We start from the raw sequence: 21,925 nt of genomic DNA, 5'->3' as shown, positions 1-21,925 counted from the left end.
ATTTCTGTCTTCTTGACTCCAGAACTTCAGAAAGCAATATCCTTACACTATAAGAAACTCTCGTACCAAAAGACTCTTGTAAATGACTTAAAACAAGGGTTTGGCTATTTAGTGTCCTTCGAAAAGCAAATAAGAAATGAGTCTGGTGTTATTTTATATGCAATGAGTAAATTCTTTTCGAAATAAGTGTTGCAATTAAAGAAGGTAGTGGTAATTTTAAAGGTTTGATAATGGTTCACCTTCTTTTTTTTGTGTAAGGTGTTCCGATAACGATAAAATGAACCTTAAAATAAATAACTAACATTTTAGAACCCCTTGTTAATACTTTCTCCATCCCATTTTAATAGTCATAGTTTTTTTTCACATAGTTTAAAAAAAATAGTTAATTTTGTTGGAAAAACAAATTTGGGTTGCTATTTTTCTAAAATACCCTTACATTAAATAAAATACAACTTTATATTAATTATTCATGGAAACTTGAATTGATGGTTAAAAAAGAATCAATCCTCATTTTACATTATTTCACTTGAATTGATGACATTGTTTGTTTCCCTACTAATATGAATAAGCTTGAAAGAATAACAAAGTTGGCTTTTCATATATCAATATGTTTTAAAAAATCTAAATATATTAAATGGGATAGATTAACAATCTATATTAAATAAGGTAGTTTATACTAATAACAACCTATATTGAATAAGGGTATTTTAGAAAAATTAAAAGATAACTACATTTTTCAATTGAAAAATGAATTATAATTTAGAATAGACGAAAAAGAAAAATAGGACTATCAAAATAGGACGGAGGAAGCAGTTAATACTTGGATAACTTAGGGGTTATTTCCTTTTCCTGGCTACGTTAGGAATTTTGGAAAAAGAATATTTTCTTCCACAAGCTGGGGTAAACCAAAGTCCTTGTATAATTAGGAGATATAAATACAGGATATTTATTTGGTTGATTGTCCTTGATTTATTTTCTTTGATCTACTTGATTCGCTTTCTTTATTCGCTCTACTTCATAGCTCACGGCATCCTGATGGCTAGGGTACAAAGGAAAATGTCAGATGGGACGGCTTTCCAAAATGAAAAAATTTGTTCCGGCAGGTTAAAGTTTGTAGCCGGATCAATGTACATACCCAAAGATGATCCAGAGAAGCCTCGAGGCCAGGATGATCACTTCATACTGCCAAAGTTGCAGGCTCTTGGGGTGGCTGATGGGGTTGGTGGATGGTCCAAGAAAGGCATCGATTCTGGAGAATATTCAAGAGAACTAATGAAGAACACTGTTAAATACATCGAACAACAAAGTCAGGTTGGTCCGGTTGATCCTAAAAGGGCTTTACATCAAGCTTTCGCGATAGCTAAAGCAAAAGGGTCATCCACGGCTTGCATCCTGGCCTTGCATAATGATTGTTTGCACGCTGTGAATGTTGGAGACAGTGGATTTGTCCATATCAGGAATGGACGAATTATTTACCGGTCGCGAATTCAGCAGCATGAGTTTAATTGTCCCTACCAGCTAGGAAAGGAGAGGAATGATCTGGATGTGGCTGAGGAGATCAAAAGGGATGTCGTTCCTGGAGACATAATCGTTGCAGGGACGGATGGATTGTTTGATAACGTGCATAATGAAGAACTTGAGCAGTTAGTCACGGAAGGAGAGAAAAATTTCGACAGTTCAGAGATTTTGGCTTGCAAGATAGCAGATTTTGCTCTTCAACAGGCTGAGAGCAGTTTGGCTGTTACTCCTTTTGCAGTTGAGAGTGAAAAGGCTGGAAATATTGGGTGGATTGGAGGCAAGAATGATGATATTACTGTGATTGTCGCCCGTGTTTTTCCAGCGCAATGGGTATAGATACTGGCAGTTCTCCATTGTTGCATATAGTATATGTTTGTAAGAATTCTCTTCTACATACATCTATCAAGGATTAATGTTCAATCCGATTCGATCAGAACTTTTTTCCTGTCAATTAGTGGCTTAGATGATTCATTCAGGAAAGATCAAAGTTACACAAAAAACTAGGGTCATCTGCCCTAATGGAATGGAGAGGCAAGATTTATTTATGTTCCCATTTTTGTTCTCCTTCTGTCCTATTTTATCCTGGATGGTAGTATAGATTCGAGGCGAAAGCTCTTGATTTTAGGTAGCCCATAAGTTTTTTAGCAGAACTGAAAATGAGTAAATCTTATATACACTTTCACAATATACATATTATCACGATTAAATTCATGATATACATGCAAATTTTGGATTTCAAATTTAAATTCGAATTATATGTCATACATGCATTAATCCATTAGAAAAATTAGGCTTACGAGTTTTTTTTTTTAATAATTTCAATATGTCTCATATTTGCACCAATAAATTTTGTGAAATTTCCATTTACTCACATATTGGCCTTGCAAATTTTTGTTTTAAAAAATTGACTATTGTATTTGAAAAGTAAAAATCACAAGCGCAACAAGATAAATATAAGCTTTCCTGAGCAATTGATTTCTAAACAAGAGAAGAGAAAATTATTGCTGGATTATGTTCATAACTAGTGTTATTATTATCACAATCTTCTTGGCAAATTCGTGCAACGCAGGCGCACAACCCAATTAGCAGAAAAGTATGTATCATGATGATCAACTTAAAGTCATGATTGCCTATGAATTGCCTAAATCTTTATGATACTCTACATTTTGAAGTAGATGAAATATAACTTAGAGTACGTGATTTTAGCCCAGTTATTATGGTCTACCAGTGAGAATTTGAGGTCATGTATGTTGACCAAATAATAGCTATAAAAATTTAGATTTTTCTAATGATATTCCCTATTATTGCACATAAATTCCACATTATATATATATATATATATATATATATATATCCTCATTATACTAGACGCTTTTTCAAATTAACTTTTTTCACGTAAAATTTAACACTTAAAGTCTTTTTAGCACTCATTAAACACTTGTTAGCCATAGGGCTGAAAAATGAACTAATTATTTGATATTCGAATCGAGTTCGACTTGGCGAGAATCCGTTCAAATTTGACTCATCAACTAATCAAATCAAGAATGAATAATATTTTATATTTGATAACATTCAAATTTAATAAAAAAAACACTCGTTCAAACTAAATTCGGTAAATAAACAAATGAATCTTGAACAAAATTTTAAATTTATTAAAATAATAGAATAAGTTTGAATATTAGGGCATTTATTTGGATTAATCTCGTTTACACCCCTACTTAGCGAAACCCATTTATATACAATTGCATCAAATTTGTGGTGTAGATAACAGGCTGAAACTATGTTTTATGGGCCCTTCTGTCTAATCGCATACCCAATTTATGGGCCAATTGTTGAATTTAATGGGTTCTAAAAGCTACTACCATGGTGTGACTTGCGTGCTTGTTTATGAACCTTTGATTTGGGCCACCAGGAGCTGCATTTTGGCATCAATAACAGTTAAGAAAACCACGTTTCATCCTTTTGCGTTCTACAAGGAGAAGAGAAACTTAAAACTTAAAATCGTTTCATTTTTTTGGGATAATTAAATTTTTTTCTACGCTGTGGAGCCAAATTTCGTCCTAGGTCCAGCCCAAAAGATAGTTCGATTTAGTAGGCTTCTTTTTTTTTTTTTTAAAGTATTTTTTTTCTAAACAGTGGAAGATTGGGAATTAAGAAGTTGGAACCTTTTTGACTCCTGAAACTCAACCTTAACCTCTAGATCAGGATGTCCATAATTTAGTAGATTTTCACTATCATCAATTTGATTGGTAAATGGATCCTCCGTCAAATAGTTGTAGAAACTTAAAAAGAAAAACTGTTTTGCTTTGTAGAAAACACAAATTGCTACCTTAAACAGGGAAAAAAAAAACCTTTGAAAACAAAAGCCCTGTTTAATAACTCAATTCAGCACTTAAATTTAATAGATTCAGATATAATATATTCATACTATTTGATAACAAAAAATTAAACATCTGAATTAATTAAGTGGCACTGAATTTTCTAGACAAAACTTGTTCCCAAAATTAAGTGATAAGATATTCACTTATCACTAAATGTAATATGCAACCAAATATATTAGATTTAATACTTAATAATTCAATTATTTAATGGATTCAAATTTCAGTTTTTACACTTCAGTTTTATCAAACGCACCCAAAGTCTTAATATGGTATGTTGCTTATTGCTTTGGAACCTTATTATGATACACTTTAACTTGGCCATCAAATTCAACAGTGAAATTTGGAAGCTGCATTACCAAAATACTCCAGTAGGCAAGAAATATCAATGTGGTTAAATTTAATAACTGATCACGTAATTAGCTGGTGATGTCCCAAATCCATTTCCAAGCTTATAAAAATCAATAGGACTACTTGACATTGATAATCTACTTTGTAAAAGTTACCACTAACAAGTCACTAGTAGTATACTTATGTTCAAATCACGATGTTAACCTTCTTGCAATGTGTAATGATAAAAGAAAAGGGACATGTCAATTGTGACTGAAATGAGATAATGAAAAAATAGTAATCCTCGTGCTTCATAGGGGCAGTAATTAATAATATATACCATTTAACCTTGAGATCATATTTCTTTTGGTTAACATCTTTTTTGGAAGCTATGCCATTTTTAATACTTGACCCAAGAATGATACTTAAATTAACAATTTTCTTGTTTAAAATTTCTACATCGTACTAACAATGCGAAAAGGTTTTGAAGAATTGTTTGTTATTTATTAATACTTTAAGATTTAGGCTCTGGTGCCATATATTCTATTTTAAGTGCGTAACTCTTGTTCCTAGCAACTAAGATATCAAAATTTACTCTTTGTTGTTGGAAGATCTAAGTAAACAATTCACAACCATAATAATGATAAAAACATAGTTAAGGTAAACACTTTAATATGTGCTCATCAACAAATGATTATGGGAAGAATCATACTTTAAGCACTATGCTGTACAATCATATCAATCCTTCTCAACCAGATGATAAAACAAAATTTTATCCAAATGGTACTCATTATAAAATTGCAAGGAATCCCTATGTTTTATTTTATGTCGCATCTTTGTTTATTTAATGATTAAGGGGCTAGCATACGCCAACAGTGCATTCTCCACCTCTTATTTCATCTATGCAACTAAATATAATCCACGCATCTGTTAAATTGTTCGTGCAAACTTTATCGAGCTATTTTAATCTTGGACAAGATTGATTATGTTAAATCTCATTATTTCTCCATTAATCATCTATTCTTTTGTTATTAATTAATACATACATACATATATATATATGTATGTATGTATGTATGTATGCCATAGAGACCCACTATTGCTTTAGCCAGTGAGGTTTTAGTCTAATGATTAAAATTGAAATTCCAAGAATTAGACGTCCAGATTCTCATCCCCTACTCCCTTCCAGCCTCTCAAATCCTATGTGTTGAGTCTGTCTTTGTATCCTACATCAAAAGTTTTACAAAAAATCTTTACTCTTGGTGGTTATAAATATAGTGGATTTACATGAGTTTAAGTGTGTTAAAGCACCAATTCAAGTGCCGTATACACCAGTCTAAAAGAGTTTGACCACACCCCAATTTGAAAGGAGTTTTGGTTAGGCAGGAAATCAAAAGAGCAAGTTGTGGCCTTTGGACCGTTAAGATTTTGTCTTATTTAGACTCTTTTGTGTTTTCAGTTTTATGTGCTTTTGAACCTCGAAATTATTTCCAAGGGTTTTGTACTCTCTCTTTCGTATTCTTATAATAAATGTGGTACCCCTTTGATCGTGAGTTTTTGTTATAGTAACTTGTGGAATTTTTGTTATAGTAAATTTGCTATCCCTTCGCCTGTAGATATAGGGCAATACTCTTTTTTTGCTATAGCAAATTGTCTAGCCTTTCTCTTTTTGTTATAATAAATCCGCTACCCCTTTGCCTGTGGACATAAAATGAATCACGTAAAATTTTGTGTCTTTCTATTTATTTTACTTACTTTATTATTGTGTTTATTGGGTTGTCAAAAACCCTATTATTCTCGTTGATCAATTTTCTGGAATCAGACCTAGCACTATCTATCCCCTTCTAATTTTTTTTTTTAAAAAAGACCCACTATTGCTCTATAATATGAAAATGAAGGTCCACAGCCAGCTGGTTGCTATCATTGCTTTCACATAGACAAAACCTTGGACTTGCCTGAAATCAGCCTAAGAGTTTGGTGGAACCAATATGTCTACTGCCCAATCTTTCAATAAAGACTAATACACATTAAAAAAATGTTTAGGTAGCAAACATGGTGGGGACCTCGGATTTAAGCATAGATTAGGGGGAAGTTAATCACCTTTGTGAGTCCGCAGACGCAGTTTTATTGGTGGATAGTGGCTGTGTTGTTGAGATGACCAAGAAAAGTTGCTAATTAATTTAAGAATAATGCTGAAAGGCGACAAACCCCCACCTCGAGTCATTAGCCTTCATCGGGGAGCTGAATTTTGCAAATGGGAGATGAAACAGATGGGATTGGTCTCATTTGCTCTAACTCATTATCAAATTTCAAAAGGAGTGGATCAATGCTTCAATAGCATGACGATTTAATGGATGAGTCGTTAGAGACACTTAGGGGGGGAAAAAAAAAGAAGTTAAGTTGAGTAAAGTAATTAGGTATACCAGTTTTGCAGTTGATTCATAAAGTACTTGCTTGCACCTTTATCAACTTGCCAATAGTATGTACAAGTAAATATACCATGTATGTGTGTATGCATGTGGCCTTCTGTATATTGATATATGTAGGGAGGAGATATAGTGAAAAAGAAAAGGAGTTATGGTCTTTCCAAATAAATAAATATATTTAAATAAATAAAAAAGTATATATATATATATATATGAGAGAGATAGAATTAAAATGACAAGCTCTACGGGAAAGCGAGGCATTTAAGTTCGTGTACGAAACTTTGATGTCTGTGCGAGAAACCTAGGGCTTCTTCTTGTTTGATTTTTTACTTGATTTTAGATTTTGATTTTAAATAATTAATTCTTTTTTATGTTATGATATATTTTCATATTTAGATACTTACAATTTTTAACGGTAAAAAATTTATAATCTAGAATTTAACCATGAGTAACTTCGGCCGATTTTGAATATTTTGCATGACAACTTTCTCTAGTCACCTTTTACAAAAATCTATAGCAAATGAGAACAAGTCCTAAAAACTTTGTCTAGCTTGTTGTATGATGATTTAGGTAATTCAATCCCTGAGTGCAAGTTCAAATTCAACCTTATTATACATAAATTTTCTCAGATTCATCTACATCAAATCGATATGGTAATTTCTCTTTACAGATTGCATATACTTCTTTATTTCATGTAAAAGTTGAATGTATACCATTACTAGACCTTTTGGTGTATGATATGAGCTCTATATAAATTTTTCAAAAAAAAGAAAAAAGAAAAAGAGTTCTATATTAAGAATTTCACTAATATACAACGTGATATACAAAAGGATTTCCAAGTGAAAAGGGTTTGATATAAATATAAACTGAAATACTCTATACCACTACAAATTTGGCACATGGAAAAAGCACAGAGAATATAGAAAGTGGTGCCACCCCAGCCAGAGAGTAGTGCTGATGATGCTGAAATATGACACGGACGGGGATGATGCGAAGAAACGACTGGTAGAGATCTTCTTTTAATCACTCCTAACTCTCTGCTGATTGGATTGGATTCAGCTCAGCTCATTACCAAATGCATTTCAGTCTGTCATTACACTAAAATTTTTGCTTCCAATGGGGTTTGAAGTTAATGAATAGTGATCTGGCTTCTTGTCAGGTGTCACTTGCCACCCCTTGGATTCTGATGACCATTTCCCCACCACCACTTGTCATAGGGGCATAGGGCCTGGTGCCCGAAAATTCTGGGGGATAAAGGGGTGGTGGGAAATATGTTGTTTAATTAGTAGCATAATTTGATTCTTGAGAACTGAGAAACTGAGACTGGTCCAGCAGCTTTATCTTCATCTATCTTCCTCTAATTCAGGCAAACTCGATCGACAGTACTCCACTTCCACCAACTCCTGCCAATTTCTGAACTGCAATTCCTTACCAACCATGCAGACGGCCAGATCCACCCAAAAACAAAGGGACATCAGTTGGTGTCTTCGTGACATCAATAAGTTGGTACTCCTCAGTCCCCATTTTGCCCAGAAGAACTTTGAGATAGTGAAAACGGACCTCAGAAGATAGATAGCAGTAACATAATAGAGTACTTACTTTTGACGATGTGAAGTAGGAAAGTGGCCATTATATACCCTCCTTTCAGTCCTCAGTTTTGGAGAACCCATTTAGTCGACAAAATGCATGGATGTTGTACGTACAACAAACGATATAATTAGCTCAGCTTCATTTCATGCTTTTTGTTTTTGGGTCTGTTTTGTTTAAAAGGAATCCTTGTCACAAATTCAATACTACTTTGTTTAACTTTTGGTGCATCCAACTTCAATCTTATTGGAACACTATGAGATGCTTTTTAGGTTTTTTACTTTTGCTAGATTCCCACTCAATTTATGTAAAACCAATTCACAATCTTTCCTACCAAAATACTAATTGGTAGTGCAGTTAGGAGACGGTTTTGCCTTTAAGCCCACTTTCAAGATGTTCTTGGCGGATCTCTTTAATCAAGATAAAGTTAATTTGTGCCAAGATGTTGATCGAAATCTGTACTTAAAACCTCAAAAGATTGATTTGATACTTGGTTCATGTGATCAAATAGGACTCATCACATGATCTGACATGCAGCTTGAAGGAAAGTTTGGCCCTTTTTGTTAACAACTTTTGATGTCAGTATATTTATGGATAATGATCTCTAAGTGCACCAAGGTAACGTACTAGGAAATAAGAAACACCATACATGGAAGTTTTCATATTGGAGTCTTATAGATACATGTCAAACAAAACTTTTTGGCTTATTTACTAACTCCTTGTAATAGAGACTTTCTTAATCATGTTTAAAGGATTACCAATATATTCAAGTTATGAAAGAAATGTTTATGGTGGTTCTTCTCAAGAAGAAGTGTGAGAAAATATATATTCCATCTCATTTTTTGTCACCAAAAACGCAAGAAAGAAGACAGCAATAATAAGTTAAGAAAAGGAGCACCAAAACGGGATATTATATCTGTCTAATCTATATGATGGAATGGACTTTGTAGAAAAGATGGTCCACGAGGCCGGTCTTCGCGGGCGTCTCTTTTCAGTTTGACCAACTCTTAATCAAAGTTACTAATGCTTGTCTCGTGGCCAACATCCACTAGGTTGCTTATGACTTGGACATCTCACGTGGTTGTCCTAACTTTTAGTGTCATCTCCTAGATTACATTAGTAATTTTGATCATAGCTAAGGTAAATCAATAACATTTCATGTACTTTGCGAAATAGTAATTTTGAAAGTCTCGTACTTTTCATTTTGTGAAATAGTAATAGCATTTTATGCTCCATCCGTTCTATTGAAAGTGTCGTATTTTTTATTTTAAAATGTTTTAAAATATTTGTTGTATTGAGAAAGTTAAAACACTTTTTAGTCTCTTTTTCTCTTCAATATAGTCTCTCCTTTTAATCATATGCATATTATCATTTAACTTCAAATTTTAAGTTTGTAAAGATAAGATTGGAACGAGAAGTACAGACATCACCACTAAATCACTATTTTTAAAAAAAATGGATTTCCAAAATATGACAAAATAATTGGGACGGAGGGAATAGAAATTTTTATCATAGCTAAAGTATGTCAATAACGTTTCATTTTAGTTAAGTGGTTGAAACTATGGTAGAAGTTTAGATTCAAATCTCGCAAAGTCTAAATTTATTTTAACTAAATGTTAATCTTCCTAATTATGGAGTATTATTTGGAATAATTTTGAGCTTTAATACATATATACTAATACCGCCGGTGTTTTCGTGAGAGAAAATAGGTGGCACTGCATCACTTGATTTCGTGATAGTGGGTTTGTTTATGATATCATATTATTTGCAAAAAATTATTTACTTATATCACAAGCATAGTTTTCAATCAATCTTTTTATTTTATATACATCACATCATAAAACAAATACTATAATAAATATTTCAAATAACCTCATATCTAAACAGAATTGTGGGAGTGGACAAGACGTTCTTCCAGACGTCCTACGTAAAGTGCTGTGCATATGTTGCAGAATTTAGCTTTATGGACATTAGATTTGCTGGACGTGAGTATCATGAATGGACCCGAGCGGTGGAAATAATCTCGTATAAGACGAATTCCCTACTTTTCCTTTCTAGTTCTGTTACATTTTCTTTCTGCTTTTCTCATCTTTCTCTCGCTCTTAATTGTTTGCCCATGAGACGCAAAGATTTCTTTTTCAATTTTCATTAACCAGATTGAGAAATCGAATGCTTTCCAAATTTGTCTAAGGATGTTTGAACAATTCAAAGCATGTCCATAGCCGTCATGACTTGACTAATGACCGTGATACACAAAACGCTTATAAATTAAAGCTACGATGGCTACTGAATAACCTCCTTTTATGACCTTAAGTTGAAGGAAAATCACCCATGAACAACCTGTGCAACACAAATATTCAAGCTCAATGGATGGCAAAAGAAGACTTTGGCCATCTCTTGTGTCCATTGGGGGTCATTGATCTAGTTTAATCCTACATTGAAGTCAAGAAATTCAACGGAGTTGGAGGTTTGCACGTGTGGAAGTAAAGAGGAAGTACAATAAACTCAAACTAAACAACATTGACCTGAAATAATTACCCAAGAAAGGAAAAGAGCGAAAGAAATGTTTACAAATAAGTTAAATCTTATATATATTGACGGTGGAGATGGATTCCGTTCCACAGCTTCCGCCTACACTCCAGGTTTTGCAAAAACTTTTGGGTTCCCCAATTTCACACATACAAGACTTCTTCCCAGGGACCTCTTGGATCAATGGGGATCTTTGTAAAGAAATTCAGCAGCTAAGATTGCATGTAATTATGAAAAGAGAAAAGTTGTTAACGGTTTCACTTTAATAACTCAAAATATGATGTCGAACGCGTTAGGCAAATACTATGTCTAGATTGAAATGTTGCCATCTGCTGCTTTTGTATATTTCCTTTTCTTCTTCTTCTTCTTCTTCTTTTATTTTTATTTTTTGGGTTTTTGGTCCTTTTCTAGCTTTTGTTATTGCTTCCAAATCGGAATAACGTAATTATGCAAAAAATTAGAAGGGTAAATTATATCGAAACCTGTGTAAAAGGTTGTGGATCCTGGATAGTCTTTAAACATCAAAAAGACCCATAAAGTCCTCAAACATTCTTAGACATAATGATTTTGGCCTTTCCCCTATAGATAGAAAATGGATAAGATGGCAGTTTCTTGTCTAACATTTTTTTTCCTAAGTTAAGAAGCCATACTAATATGTAAGCTCGAATGCTACCCGCAGATTATTCCTGAGATACTATGAAACATGTTGGACATTACTTTCCTCATGAAGTTAGGATTCATATGCTAGTTTTGATACTGGTACTCTAACATAATAAGTTAATATTTTCTCCCCACAAATCATGTTCATTAATGTTTTGTTGTAGCAGGAACCGCGTTTTTACCATATTTTGGGTCCGCTATATTTTTAACTGCCATGGAAATTTACCAATTTGCATCATTCAGACTAATCTTTTCACCAATAAATGTATTGTCAGTGTATACACGAGTAGTATTGGATGTGTATCACGAAATTTATTTTTAAATTTGAAATTTAATTTTTACACAAATAATATACATATGCAAATGCTCGTGTAAAAGAACTTTACATGGACAATGTATAAAATAATGTGTGACAAACTTTTTCTTGGAAATGTTGCTTCAAGCTTGCGGTTTCATTGGAGGACTCGATTTGACAATTCTAAGTATATGATGTTATAATATTCAGATTAAGAGCCTGAGTGTCAAAATGATCTTTTTCACTAACATTGTCTGCCATGAAAGGATTTGACCGTGGACTTTGATTTTATGCTAATCAAAACTCTTCAGACAATGCCAATTGAAACTTATCTGATGCTTTCTCTGGTGATTTTATTGATTTCAATGAACTTTCTGATGGAATTTACTCGTCATTTCAGCCAATTGAGGGTGCAGACAATTTATACACAAGGACTAAAGATCATTGGCTAGCCTATGACTTGTCCTAACTTGCAAATTCAATTAATTAATAACCTTCCATTTTCTTTAACTCCAAACTAGGTTCCAAAAGTAAATCTCGCATCTACTTGGGATGGTCTATAGTATCCAATCCCATACACATTTCATTTATGAAACATAAGAACCTAATTTGAAACCAGTTCCCTCTAATAATATAAAAACTTTTCATGCTTAGTTTGTCTCTATAGTTCAGTTGCTTAATATATGATCGTATAAGGTAGTTCAATTGTCAAGGACTAATTCATACATTAGGGAGTCTGAATAATATTCTGCCGTAGCTTAGCCTCAAAGTAATACTAATATATAAACAATTTTCGTCAACGGTTGAACACTAATTCTAACTATTTTTTAAAAATTGTCAACACTTTCCCGAATAGGTATATTAGGCTGCCTCCCCTCCATTTTCCAAAATGTTTTTTTTTTCTTGGCTGCAATGCCATCTTTTTCGGTAGAATGGATTTTTTATTACGAAAAACTACTCTATTAATTCGGCGCTTTATTTGTTTATTTAATTTTGACCAGATTCAGAGCTTTATTAATGTTATATCCTGCCAACCAAACAGTTTAAAGATTTTGTATACTATCCATGGAGGGTTGGCAGCTAAATAAAAAAAAATGTTTTTGTGCCTGCAATTATAACCTTTTCTGTTTTTGTGCCTGCAATTATAACCTTTTCTAGTTTTTAGGTTATTTGTTTTGTATCAGCAGTCCACCAAATGTTGTGGATGGAAATAATCAGCAACAAATTAATAAACAAAATCTCGAGGGGCCTAATTGAAAATTTCTGGCAATTTTTGTTTAGCCCCATGAATTATAAGAAGATTTTAGTTATCCCCTCATCAATCTTCCAATCAGGTACAAGGTAAGCATATTGATAGCTTGTAGCTTAAAGGAAAACAAAAATATGGAATTCTTGGCTGCGCTGCGTTTATTGTTACTGATAAATAGATAAGCTTTGGTACCTAAATGACAAAACAATGCCGTATATAAAAATAGTGAATATATTATTTTCATTTCTTTACAAAGTTGATGTGACAATGTAAGTTACAATGCATGACTTAATTCTATTAGTGAACAAATTTCATACTTCAAATTAAAATTTTCAATCGGAGATCATATGAAAAGACTAAAAGGGATGGCGAATCTTGCCTTTCATTTCACAATAATTGCATTTGTTATTGTTTACTTCTATGGCCTCAAATGGCTCTACCCCTTAATACCTAGTGTGTATTTGTATTTTATACCATGAGCAAAGAAGGAAATGTAAGTGAAATATGTCGGACTTGAGACCTCCACTTACATTAAAAAATTAAAATAAATATTTTGTACTATGAATTCTTTTCGCTCCATCACAACTTTTTTTCTTTTTGCTGAAAGAGGAAGAGGAGGAGAAAGGAGGAGGGCGCGAGGACATGTTTGAGGGTGTAGCACTCCTAGAATACACGGTACAAATATTATCAGAACTTCATATCAATCAAACTAAATAATTTTGTGTTATAATTTGCAACGGTGTTTGCTCTTTTCCTAGAGACAAGTATCAAAAAAAAAAAAAAAAAAGGGCGTACAATTGTTCCTTACCAAAGGCTAATAAGGTGAAAGGCAGCCTTCTTTGACCTAAATAATGTACGAAATGTACTTCTCGCCCATTCATTTTGATTACATCCATAATCTTCTATATTCTGAACTCAATTGTCATGATGATCTCCATACCAACACTAGATCTCAACTTTATTCCTACTGACCCAGTAAGAATATTGAAGGCAGGAAAAGCAAAGTAGCAACTGGAGAAGGCTAGCTCCAACAGCCAAAAACAAGTGGAATTATTTTGACTACCAAGACCTCGTTTCCAGCAAAAATAACATGCATGTTCTAACTCATGGTGTGAACTAAGAAGGTCCTCTGCCATCTTGAACTACAGCGGACACCTAGTTACTTCTCTAGAAAACCACTAAAAAACGAAAAAAAAAAAAAGAGAAATGTAAAAGCAAAAAAAGTTAAACATAGGCTCGCCTTCATATACAAAATTCTAGACACTTTTACATATCATAACCCTTCACTATGAGTTGTTGCAATGGATGAAAATGTTAACTGCAAAATGCAAAGGGCATTTAAGAGTTACTGCATTGTGAAAATCATCCTACAAGAACTTGCATTTTGCACCTCTTGAAAAATCAATTGATGAAAATACTTACTATATTTTAGATTCATGTACTTTCCATTGCATACATCTTTCCATCGGCCAGGTAGACACACAAATTCTTTAATCGCTTACCAGAAATGTCCTTGTACTAATTCTCTAAGAGAAAAGCTATATTTAATCTCACTAGGACGAAATAAAGTGCCTAAAATTAAGAATAAATATCAAACAATTGCAAGGAATGTTATCCATGATACCTAGGGAAGCCGGACCAAACTCTATAAAGTTGTTTAAGAGGGAAATAATCAAACTTCTTGCTTTAAAGGAATTATCATATAGTACTATGTGTTCTACTCTAAGTTATTGCAAAGTTGAAAAAGAAAAGAAAAAAAATACTCATTACAAAGTTAATTATGACAAAGGGAAAATTAATAAATGGCATGCGCGTCGTTAGACTTTTACTAATAACAAGGATACGCGAGTGTGTGCGCACGCTCGTACACATTTATACATCTTTATTTATGTATTGATACACGAAACTTTACCTGCATACGACCTTATTTATATGTACCTATCATCTCCTTGTAAGTTTCTTCATCTTAAATTATACTATTCTCCTTTTACAAAAAGCAGGATTAAGAAATAATGTGCCTCTTAATTCAAAAATGAACATTTCGACATATTTTATATCCTCAAATGCATACTTTTGGCTGTGACAATAGCTGCATCGATCTGCCACTTTCTCTCTCTCTCTCATCTTCATTCATACCTTCCTTTCTCTCCACTCGATTCCTTTTGTTTTCTATTCGCTCTAGGGTTTGAATTGCTGTGCTTTATTCTTCTTTAATAGCCACATAAAAAATCGCTAATTAGTTTTTATACTTGTTACTTATAATTTTCCAATTTAATCATACTTTATTTTACTTAATTAGTACTTTGTTTTCCTGTTCTCTTTTGTTCTTGTGTATGGCTGGTTTAGACTTAGGCTCAGCTTCTCGCTTTGTTACTCAGCTTCACAGGCCTGATCTCCAGCTTCAAAGACCAGTGGCCAACTCCGAAGATGACAGCAATCGGAACCAATTTTCCGGCGAGAACGACGATGAATCTCACCAAGCTGGTCTAGAGCTGGTCACATCAAACACAAGCTCAGGCGATGTTGTGGCTCGTCGGCCAAGAGGCCGGCCACCTGGCTCCAAAAACAAGCCTAAACCCCCGGTGATAATCACCCGAGAGAGCGCCAACACGCTCCGGGCACATATATTAGAGGTCAGCAGCGGCTGTGATGTGTTTGAATCAGTTGCAACGTATGCTAGAAAAAGGCAAAGAGGTATTTGCATATTGAGTGGTAGTGGCACCGTCAACAATGTGAGCTTGAGGCAACCGGCTGCTGCGGGCTCAGTCGTGACGTTACATGGCCGGTTCGAGATTTTATCATTGTCGGGCTCCTTCCTTCCACCGCCAGCTCCACCGGGTGCCACCAGTTTGACCATATATTTGGCTGGTGGACAAGGTCAAGTTGTTGGAGGAAATGTTGTGGGAGCTTTGATTGCTTCTGGACCTGTGATTGTTATTGCTGCTTCTTTCACTAACGTAGCATATGAAAGGCTGCCTTTGGATGAAGATGATCACTCACTTCAGATGCAGCCACCTGCGGCGTCTCAGACCTCCGGTGGTGGCGGTGGCAGTGGGGGTAGTGGTGCTGGTGCTGGTGGCTCAAATAATCAATTTTCTGATCCATCTTTAGGGCTTCCCTTTTTCAATCTGCCGATAAATATGCCTAATAGTCAGCTTCCAATGGAGGGTGGAGGATGGACAGGGAACTCGACGGGGCGGCCACAGTATTAGGTCAATAAAAAGGTAAGGGAAAAACCATGGATCGGCAACATAATCATATCCATGTTGTACATTTAGTTGTAATTGTCCTTTAACGTGCCTTGCATTTTGATTTGTGAAAATTCCACTTTTAGTTGTTTCTTGTTACCCTCAAGGATGGAACTTTCAAGTGCTTGTTGGATGACAATGTTGAGTGTAGCTCTGGAGACTAATTCTACCACCATTTGTTTACTGCAACTTGTTCAATCATACTAATAAAAAATTTGGTGTTTGCAAAATCTAAAGTTGGTTACTACTCCATAGCTTAATTCATCTCTATCTTATCTTATAGTTCACCCAAGAATTTACAAAGTTTTTCCACGTAGGAATTATTCTCCACTTAATTGGCTGTGAAGTGTGTGTGTGTATATATATATATATATATAGAATGGAATGTGCTAATTAATGGATGTCTTTTCTCTGAAATTAAAATACTATGCTCTAGAGGTATCATAGAATATGAGCAGAATATAGGACAAGGGTCATTTTGTTGCTGTCAATTTTTCCCATATACATTTTTGCTTTCCTCAAAAGTTGTTGCTACCTTGCCGAGTTTGATTATAGATGAATACATATGGATGCACTTCAAGGAGGCTATTCCTCTCTCGGCCTTCCTCCTCCAGCCTGTGTTTTTCTTGTATTAGTTGAAGATATATGTGGTCAAAGAGATCTTTGCTCAATCCAATAAGCTTCTACAATAAGGGAAACAACACACAAATTTATCATCTAGGCTATCAATTGCCAAAAGCTTTCATTTCTTTAGACCTTGCTTGTTGTCGTACATACAAAGTACGTGAGTTGCAGAACCAGCATATGGATCTAATCCAATTCGAAGAAATTTCCAATTGTACCAAAAAGATTCCTTACACCAATAATCGTACCAAACATTTTCTTGCTTAAAACATAATACAGTTACCAATTTCTTATTCAGGTGGTTGACCATTTTGTTCCAAATGCCAACCAACTGATGATTCCTATTGTTCGAGTTTCAACTGGTAGCTTACATCAAATTAGTCAGCCATAATCATGGATTCCAGCTTTGGAAACTTACGTTAAAAGTCCTATTTTGCCAGTTTTGCCCAAAAAAAACAACAAAACGTAGACGTCCATTGAAATCTGTTCCTCTTTCTTAGCTATGAATTGGGATGTTATTCCAGTTCTCATATATTGTTGCTATAGGTGATTGAATGAAGATGTCAACACTTGCCATTTAGTTTTTCTCTGCAAGAGGAATCAATTCGTTATTCTGTTCTGACAAAAAATTTTATGTTTCGATACGCACCAAGTTATACTCAATTAAAGCAGCTGTAGATGGAATTCACTTAGTAAATTAACGTTAAGTTGCATTTTATGCAGATGAAATAGGCAATGCCCTTTAAGACGAAATCACACAAATGAGTTGTATGCGGGATCTTAGTATTCATTTTGGGCATGTGATATCTACGTAAATGATACACAAATGACATTTTATTCGCATACTATGTTATTAATTTCCCCTCTTCATATATGCTCAAATCTCTGTGGTGAAACTCAGAAGCCTACACATTTTATGTTTTGCATGTAAACTAACTATACTTCATAGTGAATGATAAAACCAATTTTTGGCTTCGAGACTGTTTTTACATTTTCTTTGCTAGTTTCCTGGAATGAAGCGTGAGATACCTGCAGTTTCAGTTCTCCACTTGATCTTTGACTGAAACAATTTAGCCAAGGTAGAAATTACACGAGTGTTATCTGAATTTATGCACCAGGACGTTTGGATTTTGAGTAGTAAGGCATCAATAATGTATCACATTTCATTCCTCCTATTTGCGTGTTGAAAATGCTCAGGATTTGAATGAGGTTTTACATGCACTTAGAGGTGGCTTAGATTTTTACAGTCCACATTTCTATTGTAAACACAAATGTGTTCTCCCATCTTCTTCTTCTTCTTCTTCTTTTTGGGTACAAAAGTTTTTCCCTTTTTCCTTTGGGTCCAAAAGGGCATAGTATTATTACACATCAAAGACTCTACATCCATGTTGGAAGGATAATTGCTAATAATTTGATTAAACTAGGAGGGCAGCATTCCCTATTTTGTAGAAAGATTCAATAACTTTTGAAGTTTACCCTATGAGGTCCGGATGAATTTTGTCATTATGTCTTCATTTTTTTCCCACGTTCTTCTTTAGCTCATGGCTATTTATGTAACATGTATCTATTAGGATGCCTCGTCATTTTCTTTCACCATTGTTTTGTTAGAATACAGCTCATGAAATTCTTGAAATTAGTAAGTTTTACAGTAGCATTCAGGCTTCAGCCAGAACATGCAACAAATCTAGAATCAAGCTATATAATTCTTGTATGGAACTAGAATAGAGCTCATTAATTGAACAGCACCCTTTCCAATGATAAGCAAGTTCTAACATGTTATGCAGTCCAATATCCATATGGTATTCTAGCAGAAAAAGAAAGTTCTAAGCTGCAAAATCAGTTCTTGTATTTCTTTCAGAGCTTTGTTTAACTTGCATGTGAATTAGGTTTTGGATGTCTTTGTCAAGAAGTTGGAACCACCCTCGTCTTCTGAAACTGTACTTGAACATGTCTTACTCCTCCAACATTACATTGTTAGGTTGGACCCTTTCGCTATTTTTTTTCATTTTCTTTTTGGTCAATTCCAAAGAATACAAGATTTACTTGCCAGTTTGCCAAATAAATTTGGGCTTCAAGCTCATGTACTTGAACGAATTCCGAATCAACTTAACTGGAAACCTGCTCCTTTTTTTTTTTTTTTTTCCAGAAACGATAGAGAGATTTATTGGTAGTAAAAAAACATTACACTATGTGAACAAGGGCTCATCTTGAACTATACAAAAAGTGTACTAAGACGCTGAAGATCTAGAAATTCCTCATCAAAAAGCATATGTGTTGCAAGTTCACTCAGTCTTACATTTTTTCTGTTAAGGTCACAAGATAACCTATCAAATGAGCATTTCCTAAATATTGAGCTAAAGTCTCTGATACCCTCTAGGTGTGCTGCAAAGCCTATGTCTCTAGGGGCTTGTCTCCTTATCAAGTTTAGAACCTGAGTACAGGATGTTTGGATCTGTATTAACAACTGCCAACCTTGGTCTTGCACAGTTTGGTCAAATATAAACGATTGTACTATACTTTCTACCCAATTCTCCTTGACGCCTAATGTATCCAATTCTCTTATAACAAGCACAGTTTTGTGGTCCGGATCGATCAAGAAGCAAGGCCCTTTTGGTTTCCAAAGAAAAGTGTTCTCTGGTCGACATAAATTGGGATTGCAGGCAAAAGATTTTAATCCAAAAACTGAAAGTGCAACTTCTTTGATGTACTGAACGGCCTGATCACGTCCAACGACAATAGTCCTGCCTAGGACATATTGTCCCTTTAGCCTTGAACCAGAAATAAAGAAAGAGTCAAAACCGTCCGTCCGAAAAATTCAAAACCTAATTAGACAGTAAACCATTCGTGTTTGTAATCATTTTAATTGGAATTAAGTGCTTCTTTTCCACCTCGCAACACTAATTTTTTAGGAATTTCTGAGCTTAATTTATCTACGTCCTTGAGAACTAGTGCATATGTTCAGTTTGATATGGTACGTGGATGTCAAAATAATCTGGACCTCAAATAAGGCTCTTTGTAGGAGGAAAAAGAACAGTATCTGGTTACTACTTACTAGAGAAGAATATCTCAGAATCCATTTTGTGTTATTTCACAATTGATGATGGCCTTACATGCAATAAACAGAGTGTCATGTCCAGGTAAACATAATCCGTCTGCAGACATATGTAATAACGTTTACGAACTCAAGTCACTGAGTCAATACACACATGTCGTAAAAGAAAAAAAAACGGACACGTGTCATAACCCCATTACCCCTCCCCTCCAACCCCCAAAAAAACCCCCAAGAAAACAAAAGAACAAAGGGTTTGCCAAGCTGCTAAAGATAAGGCTGGGATAAACATCAGAACCCAAAAAAAAAAAAAGGAAAAAAGAAAGGTCTTGGCAAGCTTCTATAGATGAGGCCAGGATGAGCCAGAGATAAAACACTTGTTTGGATAGGAGTTCATTTGCATGATTTATTTGAGATAATTACTGTAGCACTATTTGTGATGCGATGTATGTGAGATAAAAAAGTGATTAAGAAGATAAAAAGATAACTGAAATTTATGAAATAAATTATTTTTTTTTCAAATCATCTCAATCCAAACACACTATCTTCACATGTTACTTACCTTAAATTAGGATTGAAAAACGTAAAGGGTGTTAATTGGGGCCAATTTGATTAATTAGGGACTCTGATCATATGGCCAATGTCAAATAGCAGTTGAGATTCACTGAAGCATCCAAATGTGGTTTCTTTTGGCGTTGGAATTTAAGTTCATACCCGAGAATCATTTACTTGTTCAGTTCCCCCCCCCCCCCCCCCACAAAAAAATATGATTAATTTAGTGTGGTGATATTGATGGACCTTTTTTTTCCCTAACGTTTTTGTAGCTCTGAATAAGTGTAAGTTTGATTCTATAATTTCTTTATAAGTTAGTCATGGAAATTACACCAAAGCTTCATTCAGTAAAAACACATCTAAAAGTCTTTAGAAGTAATTGCAGTAAGGATTGATAGCCAGTACCACATATGGATAATTTATGTGCGTTTCTCCTATTAGAGGAAAACATTTTTAAGTAGGGTGATATATTTGATCACATATTATCAATAAAAGAATCAGCTACTGGCGGTTAATTTATACAAATGTTAGGATAAAACTATGGTAAATACACGAAAGTAACTCTATTGTTATCAACGGGCTTGATTTTTCCTTGTTTCATATGTAAAGCCTAGATTCATGTCACTCTAATTATTACTAAGATACCAAAGTCACGTTTGCTACTAACTTCCGTGCTTTAGTTCATTTGCCAAAATTTACTGTTTAATTACTTTAGTCCAAACCCCATAACAAAATGATGCCACCACCAAGTAATTTGAAGAACCCAAGTTCGTGAGATCCATGTACAGTAGCCATTATCCACATCCAAAAGACAAACAAAACGAAAGTATGTTAATAAGATTGTCCAAAAATTCAGGTCCAATATGTCACCAAGAAAAGTACATAAAAAACTTAGGTCGACTTGTACTTTATAGGAAACACTGCCGCAAGAAATTTCTTTACTTTCGAGTCCACAACCACGGCTTTATACTGTAACACTACTGTCTAAGCACCTGTTATTTCCTTTTCTAATGTAGTTTAATTATATTCTTTCTTGTTTCTGTGGCATAGTTTATTTTCTGATAAAAAAGTTAACATTGAGATGATTTATTTTCGATTTCACTTAATTTTTCTTAATATGATCTGTTGTCCATATCAAATTGGACCCAGCCTTGTTGTACTCCACTTTACTTACCACTGACCAGAACAAAAAGCCAAGTACTCTCGTCTGTTATGAAATTGTGATTACATTTGTCATGAGCAAAATAGAGCAGACTGCAACCCGGGTTAAAGATAAATCTCTGGCATTAATTCCTTTTGTTAGCAAAAAACAAAGAATTTTATTGCCATAGTAATTGAAGCAAAAACCAACTAACCGCTCCAATTAAGTTTCACAGATTTTCGTAGCCCAAATTTCATTATAAATACAAGCAGAGAGATCAAGCTAAGCATCCCAAACATCTAAGCTTCATAACTTTTCTTCCTTGTATAAGCTCATAAT

General features: G+C 34.3%; 2 protein-coding genes across 2 annotated transcripts; both read left to right on the top strand.

Moving 5' to 3' along the window:
- Positions 1-1,125: 1,125 nt before the first annotated feature.
- On the top strand, positions 1,126-1,854 carry LOC113724128 (probable protein phosphatase 2C 55). The gene has a single exon (XM_027247066.2). It carries the CDS (start codon positions 1,126-1,128, stop codon positions 1,852-1,854), a length of 729 nt encoding a protein of 242 aa, XP_027102867.2.
- Positions 1,855-15,064: 13,210 nt separating this feature from the next.
- Positions 15,065-16,456, top strand: LOC113723101 (AT-hook motif nuclear-localized protein 23-like). Its single transcript, XM_027246366.2, has one exon. It carries the CDS (start codon positions 15,306-15,308, stop codon positions 16,182-16,184), a length of 879 nt encoding a protein of 292 aa, XP_027102167.1. The 5' UTR covers positions 15,065-15,305; the 3' UTR covers positions 16,185-16,456.
- The last annotated feature ends 5,469 nt before the right edge of the window (positions 16,457-21,925 follow it).

Source organism: Coffea arabica, chromosome 2c, assembly GCF_036785885.1.
Source record: "Coffea arabica cultivar ET-39 chromosome 2c, Coffea Arabica ET-39 HiFi, whole genome shotgun sequence".
Lineage (NCBI taxonomy): Eukaryota > Viridiplantae > Streptophyta > Magnoliopsida > Gentianales > Rubiaceae > Coffea > Coffea arabica.
The sequence above is the reverse complement of the archived record's forward strand: the minus strand, read 5'-3'. Positions and strand labels throughout refer to the sequence as shown.